This window comes from Carcharodon carcharias, chromosome 22 (assembly GCF_017639515.1).
Source record: "Carcharodon carcharias isolate sCarCar2 chromosome 22, sCarCar2.pri, whole genome shotgun sequence".
Lineage (NCBI taxonomy): Eukaryota > Metazoa > Chordata > Chondrichthyes > Lamniformes > Lamnidae > Carcharodon > Carcharodon carcharias.
In genome coordinates this window covers 41,862,968-41,884,139 of record NC_054488.1, presented here as the reverse complement: position 1 = coordinate 41,884,139, position 21,172 = coordinate 41,862,968, and the positions used below count along the sequence as shown (strand labels likewise).

Here is a 21,172-nt window from a genome sequence, read left to right as displayed (position 1 = left end):
TGTGTGTGGCTCCTCCTCCAGTGTCAATTGAGGGTCCTCGGGGTCCTGGATGCCTCTGGAGGGTGGTGCACCTGAGGGAGGAAGAAAATATGTCAGTGATATCAACCTTCACATATTGAATGTGCATGCTAGGCGCCCTGGTGCGACTGTAGACATTAACATCTTTAGTTTAATTTAACATCGCCATTGCTGGATCACTGGGGACTCTTGCTTGGAAGTTATCTTTTGAGATGAGAGGACCCTATATTTTCTCCGCCTGTATCGCATCTATCCACTGGACTCTTACCTTCCTCCGAGATGCCTGTCCCTCCGCGACCTGAGGACCTTGGTGTGCGCTTGCACCCAAGCTCTAGGGCACCCACCTCACAGTTGTTCAGGCTGAGCAGTTTGGCCACCCCACCACCCATTCTTGAGCATTCAGCTGCATTGTGGCTTCTCTTCTCTTGTATGGGCAAAGGTCCATTTATTAGTCCACCCTCTACCTGCAGCGCCATCCCAGACTCACCCACCACCCCTGGACCCCCAAGAAGCAAGTTGAAGTGCCCGTCATATTTGCACGCCTGACCCTTACATGCACCCAGGGCTACCAGTCTGATCTCCCAGCCTTAGCAGGCATAGTTATATGTGCCTTCTGTTACTCTGAATCCTACACCCCTGAGCGCCATGAGGAACGCTCTTCAAGGCTTCTCCACACAGTATCACACCAAATCGGTACTCACCCTTGCCAAGTGTAGAAGATCATTAAAGCTTTTTAGGCAATGAATCCAGGTGCGGCATACCACGCCGTGCCCGCTGACTTGGGCTGCCACCTCTGGCCAGGCCTTCTTCGTTTGGTGGGGTGGCAGCCTCTTGCCATCCCATGGCATCAGGATGTCCCGCTTGGCACTCACCGCCTCCATGAGAGTGCTCAGGCACTCGTCTGAGAAGTGGGGGGCAGAGTGCTCACCTGCATTGCCCTCCCACCTGGTGTGTCGAGCGGGTGCAGATGCCACAATGGCAGGATCTCCATTGTGGGGGGTGAGTGCGGGCTGGAGTCGGGCCAACCGACCCGGGAAAATGTTTGGAGGCAGCCACAGGGTCCGTCTGGTGCGGAGGCAGGATGTTTAAAAGGCCTGCATTGGTGCAATGGGATTTCAGCCCAGTTAAAATAAAAATACAAAGGCTGTCACCCTCACCCTCCAAATACTCCCTATGCTTCATCCATGTCACTTCATGCTCCCCACCCACTCCCTGTGGCTCCTCATGTCCCCATGCCAATCTCTGCCCTTCCACCCACTCCCATGGCCCTTGGCTCTCCCAATTCCAAGCTATGGCACTTCCATGACCATTGACTCACTGTATAGGACCAATAAACCCTATAGTGGCAGTAGTATGTGTAAAAACAAGCTTTTCAAAAAGTAATTCATGCGTAACTTTTTACTATGTTTTAAAAAAATCATTTCATTTAGAAGGCAACAGAAGTGTCAATCATCCTGATCCTTTAAAGTATCAAAAACAAAAATCATAAAACCTTGAAACCACTTAATCTTGTGAAATTGACAGAAGAGATCAGAGAGCCTGAGCTATCAATCAAGCAATGTTTTCATGGGAGTGTAGGTTTTTCAACAAGTGTAATAGTTGCCTGGGCTCTCAGCCAATCATACTTAATGAGGCTTGTTTATTTTGACACTTTCTTGACACTTTTGACAGTTGCTTCTGACAGTTCATTGTAACACCTTTTGACAGTTTTCTTTGACAGTTAATTTTGACACTTTGGACAGTTTTTTTCTGACAGTTTATTTTGACGCTTCTGACATTTCCAATAAGCTTGACAGTTAATAAGTTTATGCACATTCATGTCTACTTTTAACAACCCCAAGGGCACCTGACGTCCTCCAAAGGGCACCTGACCTTCCCCAAAGAGCACATGATGTCCCCCAAAGGTGTCCCAAAGAGGGACCCTACCTCTCCAAAGGACTCCGCAAAGTTTAGACCGCTCCTACCAGTTCTAATCTGCACATGTCATGTTTCCCACTCGTGGCCAATGAAAATCAGACATGAATGGAGGCAGCTGTTGTTTTATAAGGCCAGCTGCCTCCGCAAAACGCACATGTGCAAATCCCAACCTGGGACCATTCCCGCCCCCATGAAAATGGTAGGTGCCATGTTCAGGGGTGGGACTTCATGATTTCAGCTCCTTCTACCATTTTCACAATGATAGAGGAGCTCTCCATCATTGCAAAAGTCCAGGCCCTTATAGTAAATCATATTTGTTTCCTAAACTCCCTGAAATGTTTCATCCCCCATATTTCTGAACTCATTCTGTGGCTAGTTTTCATTTCTGTGAGACTGTACAATCTGAATCAAAGCTGTTAACTTGAAAGCTATCTTTTAGGAGAGAGTTAAACATGTACCTTGGCACTACCTTGGGACCAGGCAAAATGATCCTGTACTGCAGTTATAGCTCTTCAATTATGAGTATAGATCATCTTTGGTTACAATTTCTCACTAGCTGACAGGCAGGTACATTACAGTCCATTTAACCTCATGAGTACATTTATAACAAATTTACTTGTGAAACTGCCTCATCAAGGTCTGACCTAAACAGGATGAGACTGAAATACCAATCATTGATCAAAGGCAGATTGCCAGTTTCATTGAGTCTCTGAATGATTGTCTTACATGATATTGGGATGGGTAAAGGATGCTGTTTGAGGAATATTTTTATTGTTACTGTCACCAGCTGGTAATTTCTTCTGAGCAGTGTTCATTTCTGAAGTTAAAGGGGACCAAAGAGACAAGTTTAACTGCTAATGATAATCAAAATAGCAAAAACAAATGTAACACATCAACAAAAGTGTATTATGCCTCCTCTCTGAAATTCAGTATCTCCTCTACTCATAAAATTTGCCAAATTCTTAAATATATGCTGGAGCTTATTGTGCTCAGTATATCTAAATGCTCTTCACATCCAATGAATTACTTTTGATGTCCAGTTGCTATTATTATGTAAGCAAACACACATACAGGTCACATGCACAGCAGAAGGTGTGAATGTTCAGTTTCTAATGGTATTGATTCAGGGATTAATGTTGATCAGGTTAACAGGAGAATTTGGAGTATAAATCTTTAAAACAAAATTATTTCTCCTATGTTGATTTGAAACTGTGAACAGTATATAAACAGCTGGATTCTTACCAGTGCTTTCTTTAAATGACTTATGCACCTAGGCTGTTGTTAGGAACCTAAATGACCAGAGTTTTGCAAATCCAAAGCCTAAATGGTATTTTCGACAATTTTGGCACTTAATCTATTGATTTTGCATGGGCTGTTAATTTTTAACATGTAATTTGGTCTTTAACATGAAAGCCAATTTTCTGCTGCAATTTATGCAGACACTGAGTTTGCTGACATGAACTGTTAAACATGTTTTAATTTCCTATGTATGAATAGGTCTGGCAGTGACATAGTCCATCATACATGTTTATATAAATTGGACACATGACAGTTCTGGGACTTACCCTAATCAAAGAGAATCTCAAAGGCAAATCCAATTTTGACTCCTGCTAGAAGTTCTTGGATTCTGTTGCATATTGATTATACTTTGCTACATTTTGCTTGATGCATTAGCTGCTTTATGGGTTATCCATTATTTTTTGCATTTTTGAATATTTCCTGTTGAATGCTTTCCTTCAATTGGAGCAGAAGCCCTGCCCTCTGGAGCTGCCAGCCAATCCAATTGGTCAGCAGCTCCATCAGTCCCGGCAGTACCAGGAAGGCATCAGTGACCGCTGCCGGGGCTGCAGAAGGAAAAGATCAAGGCCCATGGACCCCCAGAGCAGGTAAGTTGGTGGTCTTGGGCCGAGAGAGTTTGGGTATGTTAGGTAAAGGGGGAGAGAGTGGGTTTAAAGGAGGGAGCTGGTAGGAAGGGAGGGAGGGTTCAACCTAAGGTGGGCCACCCCACGATTGGCCTAGGACAGCTCCCTAAAAGCGACCCGACCCCCACCCCTTCCTTCCCACCCTTTAAACATTAAAGTTTAAAAAATCAGGCTTCCCACTCCCGCCCTGCTGCCCATGCCAAACATTTTGTGGCATAGGCAGTATATTATCACGGTCACATCGGCTTGTTATCAAGCCTAATTGGCCCTTAATTATTCATTTAGGATCCCCCAACCCTATCATAGGGAAGAGCTCAGGGGTGGGCGGGAAAGTGGTGGGATGGACTTGAACCCATTTTACATGTCTCCCCACCTCACCTCCCCCCATCCCCGCAAGGGGAAACATGCCCACTGGGGGCACATAAAATCCAGCCCATTATCCATGATTGCTGCAGTTGTTTAACTCAAACCACACAAAGTGTTGAGGATGGGTTTTTCTTTAGTGATTTCAAACATGCTACTTGAATTAGGTGAGGAAGAACGTTTCTGCAGCTGTAACAACCCCTGAGGCATTTGGTCTGCAGCTTTTGCTGTTCTGTCCTATAGATCACTTCACACCTATTCCAACATGTCACAGGCGACCTTACTTGTCATCTCTGCCTCACAAGAGCAGCTGTCACACAGTTGTTCCATCTGCTGTAGGATAGTCTACAGGCAGCATTTTGATTAGCGATGGCTGTTCCCAGAAAAGGAATTATACCACGATGTGAAGCTTTCAGATCACCACATCCTTCTAGACTGCAGTGCACACCTGTATAAAGCAAGTAGAAAAATGAACTTTTAGTGATCAGTTTTAATGGAAAGGTGGTATTAGTGAATGCATAGCTTTTACTGGCTGGCAGATTTCCCTTGAGTGTTGTGGCTGGCACCCCTGTAGGCAGCAAGAGCTTAATATCAGCTTAAAGCTTACAGGAACATCGAGGATTTGCATCAACTGGCATCAGACCACAGAAGCACAATTATGGGAATCAGTGACTTATCCAGGAAGCAGCTATGTCTGCCTTCACTGTGCAGTATTATTTAAAAGAAGAGAAATGTTGGCCCTTTCAAAGAACTGTCTCCTCTTCCTGTACCCTTTTGAATTTTTTTTTGATGTTTTTCAGACACCTTCAAGAAAAGTATGTTGTGCCATTTTGATATAATGAAAGACTGTGTGCAAAAGGGCAGTAATTGTATACAGCCCATGAAATTGTACTTTCTAAAATGTGCTGAAGTTCCCAATTTATATATAGGAAGAGGGGACAAAGTGGATAGTTCTTTCAAACAGCTGATGTAATGGGCCAAACGACCATCTCCTGTGCTCTGAAATGCTGAGTTGTTTGAACCTAAGTGCTCTTCTGGTGATTGAGGATTTTCCAGTTGGGTCTGGAGTTATGGGCGCAGAGGGCAGCAGTGTTTTCAAGAGCTACTCACCCAATAGTTCTTCTGTTTTTATTAATGCTGCACACTGAAGGTATCATGGCTGCTTGCTGGGTAACAGCCTTTTAAGCCACAGAAGAAGCTTGAATAAAACTGAGTAGTTATCTTCTTCCTTCTAATATTAGTAAATTTATTTCTCATTTGGAAGTGGGTGGAAGGGTCCTGGAAGGTAGCTTTCCAATTCAAAACAATCATCTTCCATCAGTGCCCACCTAAAGGAGGACCACCTACCTTTCAGCATTAAAAGCTGTTAATAACCTATCTCCACTGCTCCATTGTGGACAATTAAACTTTCCTGTGGTCAACAAACTTCCCATTTAAAGGTGAGTTGCAACGATTAGCTGCTACCTTGCCAGATTCTCCACACAGTGCCCCCCCCCCACCCCCCACCCCCCAGTCGAGCGTGCTTACAGATCATGCTATCTGATCAAATGCTTGTGCAAGTGCCCTATTCAAATTAGGCGTGACTTCAGTCAAAACATTCAGTGTAATGCAGTCCTTCCACTGGGTTGAAAGGAGCAGTCATGTCTGCAACATAGGCTAGCTCAACCCCAATTTTGCTAATGTTAGAAAGTTGGGATTTTACACCCATTCCTGCAGTTGTGTGAAGTAAAGTTAATTTCAGAAGCTGAAAGCATGTTTTACTTCTCCATTCACCATAGTCAGTTAATTTGTACTATTCTAACGAATGTATTTTTCGGTTTCTGTGTCTCATCTCTCCTCTGAAACAGTCCTCTTTGATTTGTCTCTAAAAGAGTATAAATTAATTTCTATAATAACTGAAAAATCTTTTTACAGGTAATAATGATTTTATTGGCACTTGTCTCTATAATAATGATTTTATTGGCACTTGTCTCTGTTGCACCTTGCATTAGCCATGATCTCCCTGATGGTTGCTATTTAGTGACATATGCTGAAACAATTTTGAAGTGGATAAAAGGCAAGAACAGAATCAGGCTTAACTATAATGGCTTCTATGTTTCCTAACATTCATTGTTCAGACTCACACAAAACATTTGGAATTTGGGCATGGTATCTATTGTTTGGAGGATTTAAGACTGCTTCAGTCCATGGACTGATCCTCAGCAATGAGTCACCATCTTGGGGAAGAAATTGAAAGGGACAAAAAAAGGAGGTTCTTTGCTTTGATTCTGGGAATCCATGAATTGAGTAATTTGAGGGAAAGCAGCAAAGGCAAATCTAGCTTTACATTTATCCCAGTAATGAGGCTGAAGTATTTATCATGGAATCTCACAGTGCAGAAGAGGCCCTTCGGCCCATCGAGTCTGCACCGACACGTGAGAAACACCTGACCTACCTACCTAATCCCATTTACCAGCACTTGGCCCAAAGCCTTGAATGTTATGACGTGCCAAGTGCTCCTCCAGGTACTTTTTAAAGGATGTGAGGCAACCCGCCTCCACTACCCTCCCAGGCAGCGCATTCCAGACCGTCACCACCCTCTGGGTAAAAAAGATTTTCCTCACATCCTGCCTAAACCTCCTGCCCCTCACCTTGAACTTATGTCCCCTTGTGACTGACCCTTCAACTAAGGGGAACGGCTGCTCCCTATCCACTCTGTCCATGCCCCTCATAATCTTGTACAGCTCAATCAGGTCATCCCTCAGTCTTCTCTGCTCCAAGGAAAACAACCTAAGTCTATCCAACCTCTGTTCATAACTTAAATGTTTCATCACAGGCAACATCCTGGTGAATTTTCTCTGCACCCCCTCCAGTGCAATCACATCCTTCCTATAATGTGGTGACCAGAACTGCACACAGTACTCCAGCTGTGGCCCTACAACTCCAACATGATCTCCCTACTTTTGTAATCTATGCCTCGATTAATAAAGGTGTGTCCCATATGCCTTTTTCACCACCCCACTAACATGCCCCTCCGCCTTCAGAGATCTACGGACACACACACCAAGGTCCCTTTGTTCCTCAGAACTTCCTAGTGTCATGCTGTTCATTGAATACTTCCTTGTCAAATTACTCCTTCCAAAAAGTATCATCTCTCACTTTTTAGGGTTAAATTCCATCTGCCACTTATCTGTGCATTTGACCATCCTGTCTATATCTTCCTGTAGCCCAAGACACTCAACCTCACTGTTAACCACCCGGCCAACCTTTGTGTCATCCACAAACTTACTAATCCTAACATCCACATAGTCATCTATGTTGTTTATGTAAATGACAAATAATAAGGGACCCAGCACAGATCCCTGTGGTACGCCACTGGACACTTGCTACCAGTCACTAAAGTATCCTTCTGTCATCACCTTCTGTCTCCTACAACTAAGCCAATTTTGAATCCACCTTATCAAATTACCCTGTATCACTTACACTTCCCTCAATTTAATCTACTGCATTCGTTGCTCCCAATGCAGTTTCCTCTACATTGGAGAGACCAGACGCAGACTGGGTGACTGCTTTGCAGAACACCTTCGGTCTGTCTGCAAGCATGACCCAGACCTCCCTGTCGCTTGCCATTTCAGCACTCCACCCTGCTCTCATGCCCACATGTACGTCCTTGGCCTGCTGCATTGTTCCAGTGAAGCTCAACGCAAACCAGAGGAACAACACCTCATCTTCCGACTAGGCACTTTACAGCCTTCTGGACTGAATATTGAGTTCAACAATTTTAGATCATGAACTCTCTCCTCCATCCCCACCCCCTTTCCGATCTGCCCCCTCTTTTTTTTCCAATAATTTATATAGATTTTTCTTTTCCCACCTATTTCCATTATTTTTAAATGTATTTCCATCCATTATTTTATCTCTACCTTTTAGCCTATTTCAATCCCTTCCCTTCACCCCACTCCACCGCACCCCCACTACGGCTCTCTGTAACTTGTTTGTCCTGCTTTCTACCCTTAATTAGCACATTCCTTAGATAGTATCACCACCTTCAACACCTCTTTGTCCTTTTGTCTATGACATCCTTTGGCTATCTCCACCTATCACTGGTCCTCTATCCAGCTCTACCTGTCCCACCCACCCCCCCAAACCAGCTAATATTTCACCTCCTTTCTATTTTTACTTAGTTCTGTTGAAGAGTCATATGGACTCAAAACGTTAACTGTGTTCCTCTCCACAGATGCTGCCAGACCTGCTGAGTTTTTCCAGGTATTTTTATTTTTATTTTTGTTTTGGATTTCCGGCATCCGCAGTTTTTTGCTTTTACCCTGTATCCCATGTGCATTTATGGCTGTGAAATTGAAACATCTGGAAAGTTAAAAGGAAGCAAGTCAGATGTTGATATACTGCAACATTTATCTCTTAACAATTACATGAATCTCTCTTTTCTCTTTGTTCAACCTCATGCCCAGTGTTCTGTACATTTGCTTTCTTGGTGAGCTTTGTTGCCCCCTCACCTTGTGACTTAAATTCCTTTCCATTGTTGGTGCTGTTCTGTGCTTGGGATTTCTTCTTTTTTGGTTTGATTTACTAAAACTATCCTTGAAGTGCCAAAGTTCAGGAAGATGATTGTGAAGATGTACCTTCCTATTACTTAAGGGCTGCAGATTTTAAAAGCATGCTGTTTTCAGGATAAAATTTATGTAATTTATTAAACACATTTTTTTCTGTTGTATCATCTGAGGTCAGACACTTGAGACTTAATTATGGATAGATCCAGTGGGGAGTAAGATGGAACATGTCCTTCCCTTCCCCCAGTTTTCTGGTAGCAGCTCAGAACGAAAAATCAAATGGAATTGCCTAGCACTCTAGCTATGCATCTCCATAATGAAATACTGGGACTATTCAGCTGCTTTGCAATCCCCAAATTACCATTGATATTCCTGCAATTTTTTTTCACAAGTGGTTGTATCATGGATATCAAAATTATTCATGGATGCTGCTTTTTTTTCAACCTACTTTGGTGTTGAAACCACGCTGCACATAAAACCCCACCTGTCTCTTCCTCCATCAATGCCTCTGATGCTATATCAATCCAGACGCAAGGACTGGTCTGAAGAATTTCAGATGTGAATATCAACTACGTCTGGAATTCTAATGTGGGTCTCAAAGCAGATTATCAAATTGTTCCACCCAGATCTGATACTGCAGCTTCAATCCTGATTGTCACCTGGAATCCTTTGTAGATTGTATCTGACCACTTTTCAGTGGGTGGTCTGTTGATGTCAGGTCAACCAAATCCTACTGGAGTTACCCTTTGCCTCAGGCTGCCAGTTAGACATTTTGGAATAATTTAGATCTCCAGGTGTCAGGAAGTTGCGGTGGGCCTGATGGGAACAGTTGTATCCCAAATAGACAGCTTTCTTCTGATTGGTTATGGCATTGATGGAACCATGCAGAAATTCTTTCTACAACAAAAACAGAATTACCTGGAAAAACTCAGCAGGTCTGGCAGCATCGCGGAGAAGAACAAAGTTGATATTTCGAGTCCTCATGACCCTTCAACAGAACTGTCCAGTAAGGGGCAAAAATGAGGGGGAAAACCTACTATTTTGTAAAGCTGTGTCATGTTTAATGAAAATGAAGCTATTGGCAATGTTTCCATTTATTTTATTATTTCCTGGTGATAAATGCAGTTGGGTTGAAAAGTAAACAATTTATCAAATTTGCACGAAAATTCATGGATTCTGTCAATATTGTCACTTCTTCAAAATATAGCAGGAACTTTTGTTGTAATCCATACCTTAACTGAACTCGGAGAAATTATTTTACTTTATTTTCTCAAAGCAGGAGATTGCAGGTTATAATTACAAATACACTGAAAGGTGACATATGGTTGTAGAGGGGTGAAATGACATTGGCTTAATGCAAAAGCATCTCAGCACCAACAGCTTTGAGTTAGAAATATGCAGGTATCTGTATTAAGATTTGGGCAATGGACAGTGACATTCTAGCTATAAGGGCAGATTTGTGACTTAATCCAATGTGAATACGCATTTTTCTCTATTTAATCCAAAGTACATCTCACAGTGACCCTAACTTGGCAAATCTTTTTAATTGCTGAGGTGCAGTAATGTAAATTTTGTCTTTCTTTATCTATAAAATGTCACATGGAGGTGACTAGCTTAATTTTAGCTGCCTGTGCTGCGAAACCTGCTCCATTTAGATTGATGGATTGATACTGAGTGGATTCAACAGCAGAGGGGACAAACAAGCTGCATAATCGTTTAAAGGCACAAATCACAGGTTTTAGTTCTGGTTACAGATCTTCTGTATTGCCAAACAAGTGAATGTTCAGCTTGCCTGAAATCTTATCAAGGACTAACTGATACCACCAAAGTGAACTGCATTGCTGCTCCTGTCCAATTTATCTGCAGGAGCCTGGGAACAACCACATTCTTTAATTGAACCTTTCTAGGCATTTGTGTTTGTGTGTGAGTGCTAAATTTGTCTTTTTTGCCAAGTGGTAAGGTCAGTGGGGTAAATGAAGCTGTTGTAATGCTGTTTATTCACGTTAGTGACATTGAATCCTAATGCACAGATGTCATTTAACTGGTAGAAACCACAAAGCAAACTTAGCAGATTTGCTCAGGCTCGCTATTGGAAAGATGCAGTGCAAAATGAATCCTCTTGTCTTCTAACCTTAGCAGATCCCTTTGTATTGGTGGCGCCACCAGCTGCACCAGGCTTGCTGACTATGAGCTGACTGCACTAACTTGGCACTTAACTCAATATAGAAGCTGCTAAAATCACAGGTTGCATCCAGTCTGGTAATCACAGGCCAAGAAAAGAGTTGAATATCTAATATTTTTTTGAGTGGAATTATTTAATGAGTGCTTTAGAATTATTTGAAAAAATTACAGGTTTTGAACCTTTTGCTGCTGTTGTCAGATCTTATGAAGGTTGGATTCTATTCATGCAGACTGTTGGACAGTGATCCAAAGTCCATTTCTGATATCTCATTATACCTAATCATAGTATGCACTGATTCAGAGCAACATTTAATCTGTAACTATCTTCAGTAGTTGAGCCCTCCTGAGGGATGTGATCGGCCCCCATTCCATTGTCCTCTCCTAACCCACCTGACTCTGGGGCACCTACACAAGGGCTGCTGCAGGCGAGGCAAGTGGTCTGAAATTCATCTGCTTCATAAAGGTACAGCAGTGCAAGCTGCTCACCTAAATTATTGGAATGAGACCCCAGGTCCAATTTGGTGCTGACCTTGGGCCTGCTGATTGGAGCATGTATGCCATTAGTTATGTACTCAATAATGGGCCATAAGTGATTTACACCCTTATTTTGTTCTCTTTTTAATCTATTTTTTTCTGTTAGAAACAGCATAGTATTGGATATTTGCAGTATCTTGCACAATCACTATGTTCTTGTTAATCAGTACTTGTCACATTGAAAAACATCAATAAGAAGATGGGTGACAGAATTAATTTGAAAAAATCTATAGTGCACCATCGCTTCTGAACATATCTTCCAACAATCAACCAAAGAACAAATCATTTCACAACAGTAGATCTGAATATTTTAACATATGTTTTGTATATATTTCTGACAGTGGCACATTATAGTATTTACTAGAAGTTCTTGATAAGGGAAATCACTTTGAGAATTGAAACATGTATTGAGCAAGAGGAAGGCCAATAGCTGTGGCATTGAGCTCCATTCCATGGGCCATTAGTCCAATAGACCTTGTCTAAATTTCAGGTGTTAGTGAGTGGGTTGAACCAGTTTCTTGCCTCCTTGGGTAGATGGTTTTGTAAAGCAGAACTCTCATTCTTGGGGAAGAAAACACTAGCCCAGGGTCTTGCACTTACCTGTAAAATATAGAAAATTGAATTGATGCCAATCATCAGGCAGGCAGTCCTGCTCCACACTAAAAGAGAATAACATAATTGTTTAGAAATGTCAGTGATGCGTGTGCATTTTTAAATGAGTGCACGTACAATGAGTGGGAATTGAATGTTCAAGCGTGTTTACAGGCATACATACTTCTTCAAAATTTGATAGCTTTAATATTTTGGTAGCTATGTAAAAAAGAGAAAAATGTTTGCTGACATGAACTGTTAAAGATGTTTTATTTTCCTACATATGATTAGGTCTGGCAGTGACATAGTCCATCATACATGTTTATATAAATTGGACACATGACAGTTCTGGGACTTACCCTAATCAAAGAGAATCTCAAAGGCAAATCCAATTTTGACTCCTGCTAGAAGTTCTTGGATTCTGTTGCATATTGATTATACTTTGCTACATTTTGCTTGATGCATTAGCTGCTTTATGGGTTATCCATTATTTTTTGCATTTTTGAATATTTCCTGTTGAATGCTTTCCTTCAATTGGAGCAGAAGCCCTGCCCTCTGGAGCTGCCAGCCAATCCGATTGGTCAGCAGCTCCATCAGTCCTGGCAGTACCAGGAAGGCATCAGTGACCGCTGCCGGGGCTGCAGAAGGAAAAGATCAAGGCCCATGGACCCCCAGAGCAGGTAAGTTCGTGATCTTGGGCCGAGAGAGTTTGGGTATGTTAGGTAAAGCGGGAGAGAGTGGGTTTAAGGGAGGGAGCTGGTAGGAAGGGAGGGAGGGTTCAATCTAAGGTGTGTTTCCTTCCCACCCTTTAAACATTAAAGTTTAAAAAAACAGGCTTCCCACTCCCGCCCTGCTGCCCATGCCAAACATTTTGTGGCATAGGCAGTATATTATCACGGTCACATAGGCTTGTTATCAAGCCTAATTGATCCTTAATTATTCATTTAGGATCCCCCACCCATATCATGGGGAAGAGCTCAGGGGTGGGCGGGAAAGTGGTGGGATGGACTCGACTCCATTTTACATGTCCCCCACCTCACCTCCCCCCATCCCCGCAAGGGGAAACATGCCCACTGGGGGGCACATGAAGTTCAGCCCATTATCCATGATTGCTGCAGTTGTTTAACTCAAACCACACAAAGTGTTGAGGATGGGTTTTTCTTTAGTGATTTCAAACATGCTACTTGAATTAGGTGAGGAAGAACATTTCTGCAGCTGTAACAACCCCTGAGGCATTTGGTCTGCAGCTTTTGCTGTCCTGTCCTATAGATCACTTCACACCTATTCCAACATGTCACAGGCGACCTTACTTGTCATCTCTGCCTCACAAGAGCAGCTGTCACACAGTTGTTCCATCTGCTGTAGGATAGTCTACAGGCAGCATTTTGATTAGCGATGGCTGTTCCCAGAAAAGGAATTATACCACGATGTGAAGCTTTCAGATCACCACATCCTTCTAGACTGCAGTGCACACCTGTATAAAGCAAGTAGAAAAATGAACTTTTAGTGATCAGTTTTAATGGAAAGGTGGTATTAGTGAATGCATAGCTTTTACTGGCTGGCAGATTTCCCTTGAGTGTTGTGGCTGGCACCCCTGTAGGCAGCAAGAGCTTAATATCAGCTTAAAGCTTACAGGAACATCGAGGATTTGCATCAACTGGCATCAGACCACAGAAGCACAATTATGGAAATCAGTGACTTATCCAGGAAGCAGCTATGTCTGCCTTCACTGTGCAGTATTATTTAAAAGAAGAGAAATGTTGGCCCTTTCAAAGAACTGTCTCCTCTTCCTGTACCCTTTTGAATTTTTTTTTGATGTTTTTCAGACACCTTCAAGAAAAGTATGTTGTGCCATTTTGATATAATGAAAGACTGTGTGCAAAAGGGCAGTAATTGTATACAGCCCATGAAATTGTACTTTCTAAAATGTGCTGAAGTTCCCAATTTATATATAGGAAGAGGGGACAAAGTGGATAGTTCTTTCAAACAGCTGATGTAATGGGCCAAATGACCATCTCCTGCGCTCTGAAATGCTGAGGTTTTTGAACCTAAGTGCTCTTCTGGTGATTGAAGATTTTCCAGTTGGGTCTGGAGTTATGGGCGCAGAGGGCAGCAGTGTTTTTAAGAGCTATTCACCCAATAGTTCTTCTGTTTTTATTAATGCTGCACACTGAAGGTATCATGGCTGCTTGCAGGGTAACAGCCTTTTAAGCCACAGAAGAAGCTTGGATAAAACTGAGTAGTTATCTTCTTTCTTCTAATATTAGTAAGTTTATTTCACATTTGGAAGTGGGTGCAAGGGTCCTGGATGAATATATTGATACTTGCATTGAAAGGTAGCTTTCCAATTGAAAACAATCATCTTCCATCAGCGCCCCACCTAAAGGAGGACCACCTACCTTTCAGCATTAAAAACTGTTAATAACTTATCTCCACTGCTCCATTGTGGACAATTAAACTTTCCTGTGGTCAACAAACTTCCCATTTAAAGGTGAGTTGCAACCATTAGCTGCTACCTTGCCAGATTCTCCACCTCCCCCCACCCCCAACCCCAGTCGAGCGTGCTTACAGATCGTGCTATCTGATCAAATGCTTGTGCAAGTGCCCTATTCAAATTAGGCGTGACTTCAGTCAAAACATTCAGTGTAATGCAGTCCTTCCACTGGGTTGAAAGGAGCAGTCATGTCTGCAACATAGGCTAGCTCAACCCCAATTTTGCTAATGTTAGAAAATTGGGATTTTACACCCATTCCTGCAGTTGTGTGAAGTAAAGTTAATTTCAGAAGCTGAAAGCATGTTTTACTTCTCCATTCACCATAGTCAGTTAATTTGTACTATTCTAACGAATGTATTTTTCGGTCTCTGTGTCTCTTCTCTCCTCTGATACAGTCCTCTTTGATGGCTGGTTCTTTGATGTATTCTCTTCTGCAGCTGACTCCAACTAAATGCAAACCTGATCCAAGCATAGAATTCCAATTTACCAAATAATTTCCCATTCATTCTAGCTGTAAAGAATTTTGGCTCTGGAAGAATATTTAAATGTATAATCACGCTACAAGTTTAAGCTGTTCACAGTGTATGCACGTTCACAATCCTCATTGTCGTGAATATTGCCAGCTTCATTCCCAATTTTACAAAGTGATAATTTTGATCAAGAAGGCACAAAGAGGTTCTCTAACCAGTCCTACATGCATCAGGATTCGCCTGCATTAAAGTCTTTCATTGTCTCATTTGAAAGTGCAAATATAGACGGAAGTATAATAATAATAGCTGATGCTGGTTACCATTCCAAATTGGTTCTGGCTCACTGATTGGGGTCAGATTGCTTTAATGAGAAGGGCAGATATACATGTTTGTTAGGATAGCTTGCTTTTGATTAGTAATGTCCGAGACCATCTAATTTTTAAAAAATGTGAAGACTTCATGTTTAAAGCTTAATTTGGAATCTCTACAGAAAGTGTGAGCGCTTAGTTTCACCACAACCTTTGCTCTAAAACAGCTACTTATTTGTGCTTTGAAAAACACATTCTCAAGTGTATGCAGTCTTTAAAAATAGTTTCTTTTCAGAGATTATTTTTGTCTTTTTTGTGTTCTTAAAGATACAGGTGCTCCAGCAGACCCTATAGCTCCAGTTATAGTCATCTCACCAAAAAATACAAGTGTGGTCTTTGGGTTCCCTGAGGTTACAATGGAATGTGTGGCCAATGCCAGGTTAGTACTTCAACTTTTATACCTTCTTCTGTCTCAAGTTAAAATAATTGTTAAAAGCATGCTTCCATCGATTTCTTTCTTGAAAGACGGAAACTGCTGATTTAAAAGAAAGGTTTGGAGATTCGAGTGTTTAGCAGAATGACAGCAATTCCAGTGTTATTCCAATTACAATGTTTTGAACATTTTCAAATAATCAACCCTACATGGCATCTTTGAAAATTGCACTGCTATCATACTGACACAATGCATTTTATCTTTTTAAATAGTTTTCAAAAATGTTGGTAGCTGCTTTTGGAAACTCTGATGAGATTAGTACTTTTCAGGGAAAGTGCAGATTCTACTTGAATGAGGTTTGATTGGAAGAGATAGTGAACACGTTTGGCTGACTTCCAAAAGGTTGTGTTCAAAAAACAACATTGAAGGATTTTTGACCATCTTTTGAATCATGCCACTTTTGTCTGTGGTGTCACCCATGAGCTCCAAGTGTCAAAGCAGAGCTGGAAAGTACTGTAAATCACTACAGTGCATGGAAGCAAAAGCACAATGATACTCTAAATTAGAATTGCTCTCTCAGGTTGATGGGTTTCTTGCTGCTGTATAATGTGAAGTCATTAATTTTGGGGCAGTCTGAAAAATGGGAATCCAAATTCACATGTCTGTGACTGCAAACAAATAGTATAGAAAGTTCAGTCAGTAAGATCAGTGGTTTTATAGGAGTTATAAAAAAAGATACAAACCCGCTAGGAAAAGGACAAGAGAGAAGACATGATTGTTTGTACTGCTGGCTAGGCTACACCAAATTTCACTCAAGTCCTAATTTCCCAACCTAGGAGTTCCAAGTGAAGATCGACACTTACCAAAAGTGCTAGTCTGGTAGGCACAGTCTTTGATCCATTAACTTAAGTTATTGTAGACATTGACCTCCATAATGGAACATCTCTATGTATAGCTGAGCTTTACAAGTCCTGTATTCATTTCATGGTTTGAGCTGAGTTAACCAATCTCAGCCAGGGCAGCAATTTGGGCAATTGGCCCTGGCACATATGGATTAGAGATTTCTGTTTTTAACTTGACATTGTTCGAGCCAAGATCTTGGAGCCAAGATCTTGAAGCAATGGCCAGACTGAAAAATACAGAAGTGCTGAGTTTCCACAATCAAATAATTGTGGTTTTTGTGCTGCATTGTTAAAGGAGCTTAGCCAGAAGCATGGGGAACTGAGCCTCACTCTCTTTTCTTTGTACAAATACAACAGGCTGGATTTTTGCTCCCAAGGCAGATAGCACGAGTTGGGAAATTTCCCAGCTCGCCACACCCGCCTCGGGGAAAAAGTCCCTCATCAGACCTGATTTTCGTTCCAGGGAGGCGGGTGCGGGATGGAGTCAGGCCCATCGCCCCTGGACGCAGATCGAAGGTGGCTGCAGGGCTGCTGCGTGTTGAGATGAACTGTTTAAAAGGCCCACCTTGGTTCTCTGAGACTGTGTCCCAGTTGTTTTGTTAAACATTAGGCCCTCTAGCCCTCACCCCTCATATCCCATCAACCTCCACCCACTCCCCATGCTCCATCCATACCAACTCATGCCTCCTACCCACCCCATTGGCCCCTTATAGACCCCAAGCCAACTCATAATAATCCATTCCACCCACCCACCACCTTTTACCTTCCATGCCAACTCAGCCAGTATCCACCATGGGAAGACCTCAGGAACCATGTTGGGATGCAATAAAATAAAGGTATAAATATCTATCACCACCTTTGCTATAGTAAAAAAAAACCCATTCAATATTTTAACAGCTCCTCAAGTACTTAATCCTTCATAAAAACAAACCGACTTGTATTCATAACCCCACATCAAAGACAGCTAAGTATTTAATATCTCTTTGAGCTGTCAATCAAACCATGAACTTACAACCCCCACTGCTAGGATAATTGTAGGTTGAGGAAAGCAGCCAGGCATTAATAATGATATAATGATAGCCCTTGGAATAATGTCAACAAATAGCTCTTGTAACTGCTAGAACAGGTTTTTCTCAACTCTCATCGTCACGGGCTTTTTTTATTTTTAAAGATCTGAGGATTTAAATAAAATCACAGCTCAAGTGTTTTTCATTCTTCCTGACACAAGCAGGCTGTTTTTATTTTAACTTTTAAAGGGCTGGTGTTTTAAATAACTTCACAACTTGACAGTTCTACGTACCTTATTCACCCTTCATGCCTTTCCCTCTCCTCCATAAATTTGTGACTCCCACATTGTGGGGTAAGGCCCTTGCTACAGCAAAAATGGGGTCAGTTTGAACTCTACAGTGAGTTCAAATGGCCCTGCTTATTTGGGTTTCCCTTATGTGAATCACACTCTGTCCCCTTTCCCCTACTGGCAAATAAGGGATCTGACAGAAATGAGAGCAGAACTTCCGAATCCTGGTCTCACCCCCATTTTTAAAGTTCCACGGAGTCTCTACGACTCCCCAAAAATCCAGCCCAACATGTCAGAGAAAGGAAATCGGGTCAATACAATTGCACAGTTTAATTCAAATGCCCAGTCTTACGGTTTTCCCATTGTTTTCAATGAGGAGTCTTAAATCTATCATGCTGATCAGAGGAGATAAAAGAATTCATATAAAATTCATATCAAAATTTGAAGGAAAATCATGGAAGTACGTAGAATGTACACCATTTGGCCCAAGTTGTTCAGGCAGCACTTTTGCCACATGCAATCCTCCTCCCTTCCCTTTTCTAACACAATCAGCATAACCATCTATTCCTTTATCCCTCATGTATTTTATCTAGTGCCCCCTTAATTACATCTATGTTCTTCATCTCAACTACTGCTTGTGATAGCTCTTTCTGCATTCTAGCTACTCTCTGGATAAAGAATATAGCTCCTAGTTTTGGTTTCCCCACAAGTGGAATATCTTCTCTGTTTACCCTGTCAAAATCTTTCATAATCTTAAAAACCAGACCACCAACAGCCTTCTCTTTACCAGACAAAAGAGCCCAGCCTTTCCAGATAGGTATAAACTCTCACTTTGGGTATCATCCTTGTAAACCATTTTCATAGCTTCTCCAACACTTCTGAGTTTTTCGTTAAATAGAGAACAGAGCTTACGTGGAATCATCCCAGATTTGCACGAAGTGCAGTATACGGGGGGGACATGACATTTCACCCGCCAGCCGCAATAGCAGCTTCTCACACCGTATCGTCCCAAACCCGCCACATTAATTATGCATTCCTGGGGAACGCGCTGTTTCGATGGTGTGGCAGGCTCTCATTTGCCTGCCACACCATCACCTCACCGCTTCGTCACACTGGGCGCCATATTTAAAGCGCAGTCATGTGCACACCTCTCAGTGCTTCCAGCCCACGACTGCCACATGCCCTGAAAGGCAAAAAGGCTGCAGCCCCCTGGTTTAGTGATGCATCCCCTTGAGCACCTTTTGGATGCCGAGGAGGCCCCCCGTGATGTCCACTACCCCCGCTCTGGCCGCAGGAGGGACAGTGGCATCACCAATCCGGCTTGGGAGGCGGTGGCAGTGATGGTCAGCACCAATGCCCTGCAAAAGAGGACAGTCACCCAGTGCAGAGAGAGAATGAATGATCTCTGTTCCACCAGGGTAAGTCATTCTTCTCATCACTCTCAACTCACACGCTCTCAAACCCATCACACATCCACAGGGGCCTCACCCACTGCCAGTTCAAGGGACATCACCATTCACTCTCTCACACGCACCTTCATTGTCTTCATCCCGTCCATGGGACCACTCACCACCCACACATGCCAGGCATACTTATCATCTGGCTTGGCAGACATCCTGCTTACAACCTCTCCATCTCTATTCAGGACAAGCTGGCACACAACAAAAGGGAGAGGTCACAGACTGGTGGAGGAATGCCTGAAATCAAGGTCCTCAAGGACTTTGTAAACAGAGCCGGCGAGGATCCGGACCATTCATGTGCTGACGGTGAGGCCGGCGGTGCTGTACCAAATGAGGATCCAGCAGTGCAACATCCATCAGACAAGCATGTGTGAGTGATATGTCCCGTTTCACAGGCCACTGCAATGCACAAATATCTCTCCTTGCTTTCGCAGGCTCAGCTGGGAAAGAGCCAACAGAGTCCACGACCCGGGTCCTCAACTCAAGCCTCGAAGACACCTCAGAAGAGGAATCTGCTGAAACCCTAATTGAAGACCTGTCACAGCGCTCACCTACACCCTCCTCCAGTGCAGAGACACACGCCTCGGTGAGACCTAGCTTTAGAGTAGCCTGGGGATCACAATCTGGTGAGCACATCGCACCTCCTAATCCACAGCAGGTGGAGGCAGGGACTTCCCAGGTCCCTGGCACTCAGAGGACTGCTGGAGACTGGAAATTTGCTCAGCCAAAGTCAGATGGAGAGCCTCTGGACCCGGTCATGTCACTGTTGCTGGAGCTGCAAAGGCAAGCATGGGAACACTAGGTGTAGGGATGTCCACTGCACTCCTCAGATTGCAAGGCACGATGGAGGAGTCCGTCTGCTTTCAGGCTGAGATGATAGCACCGGCATGCCAACGCACCAAGGTTAACACTGGTAGGATGGCAGCTGTCATGGAGATCTTGGTCCAGGATGCCACTCCTGCACTGTTGCGAGGGCCGAACTCTATCGCTAACTCCATAGTTGGCTTCCAACAGTGTGTAGGCGAGAGGGGTGCAGGGCAGCTCGATCTCACACAAGCTTCCGCTTCTCCTCAAGGTGTCAGTCAGGGGTTCTTGGGCACCCATAGGGAGGAGGATCAGCACCCAGATGACCCTGGGAGTGTCCGGCCCATCCAAGTCCCCTCTTCCTGTGACCCCAGCAACTCCACCCCCACAGGCCGAAGAGGGTACCACTGCCACACAGCAGTTCCCTGAAAACAGGCTGGGGCCCTCAGCCCTCCAGAGGACGCCCATCAAGGTCATCACAGACAGGGTGAAGCTGTCAGTAAGCTTTCTCCACCTCCGCTTCCTGTAGCGGCAGGGTTAGGAAGGTTAAGGAGATGTAGTTGCACAGCCTGGGGCACGGCTGTTAACTGTTTGTACATAATATTCAACATTGTAAATAAACTCTCAATAGTGTTTACCTGCCTCTGACCCCTTGTTCTGATGAGCAGTGTTCATGTCACTCAGACGTGAAACCTTCCTGCATAAGTAGAAGGCAGGTGTCTCAGTCCAGGGCCTCTTCTCTGTGCTTTGTGCAGTCTTCAGACCAAAGTGATGGTCCGGCCTTACAGTCCCTGGTCACTTTAGTGAGACCTGCACCCCAATGGTGCGTCATTGCTGCCAGAATGTCGTGGGCAGGCATCGCCAAGTTCCGTCTCTGTGTTCTCTCAGCACCTTTAAGGTGGGGCTGGCCCCCATCTCTTCACCATCTGAG

The 21,172-nt window shown here is 43.3% G+C and overlaps 1 protein-coding gene across 1 annotated transcript in view; it reads left to right on the top strand.

The window, feature by feature from the left end:
• LOC121293629 (protein sidekick-2-like) overlaps positions 1–21,172 on the top strand; it is a 941,309-nt gene that overhangs the window by 589,195 nt on the left and 330,942 nt on the right. Inside the window, exon 6 of the mRNA XM_041216767.1 lies at positions 15,673–15,784. Coding sequence (XP_041072701.1) covers positions 15,673–15,784 — 112 coding nt within the window. The remainder of the gene's footprint in view (positions 1–15,672; positions 15,785–21,172) is intronic.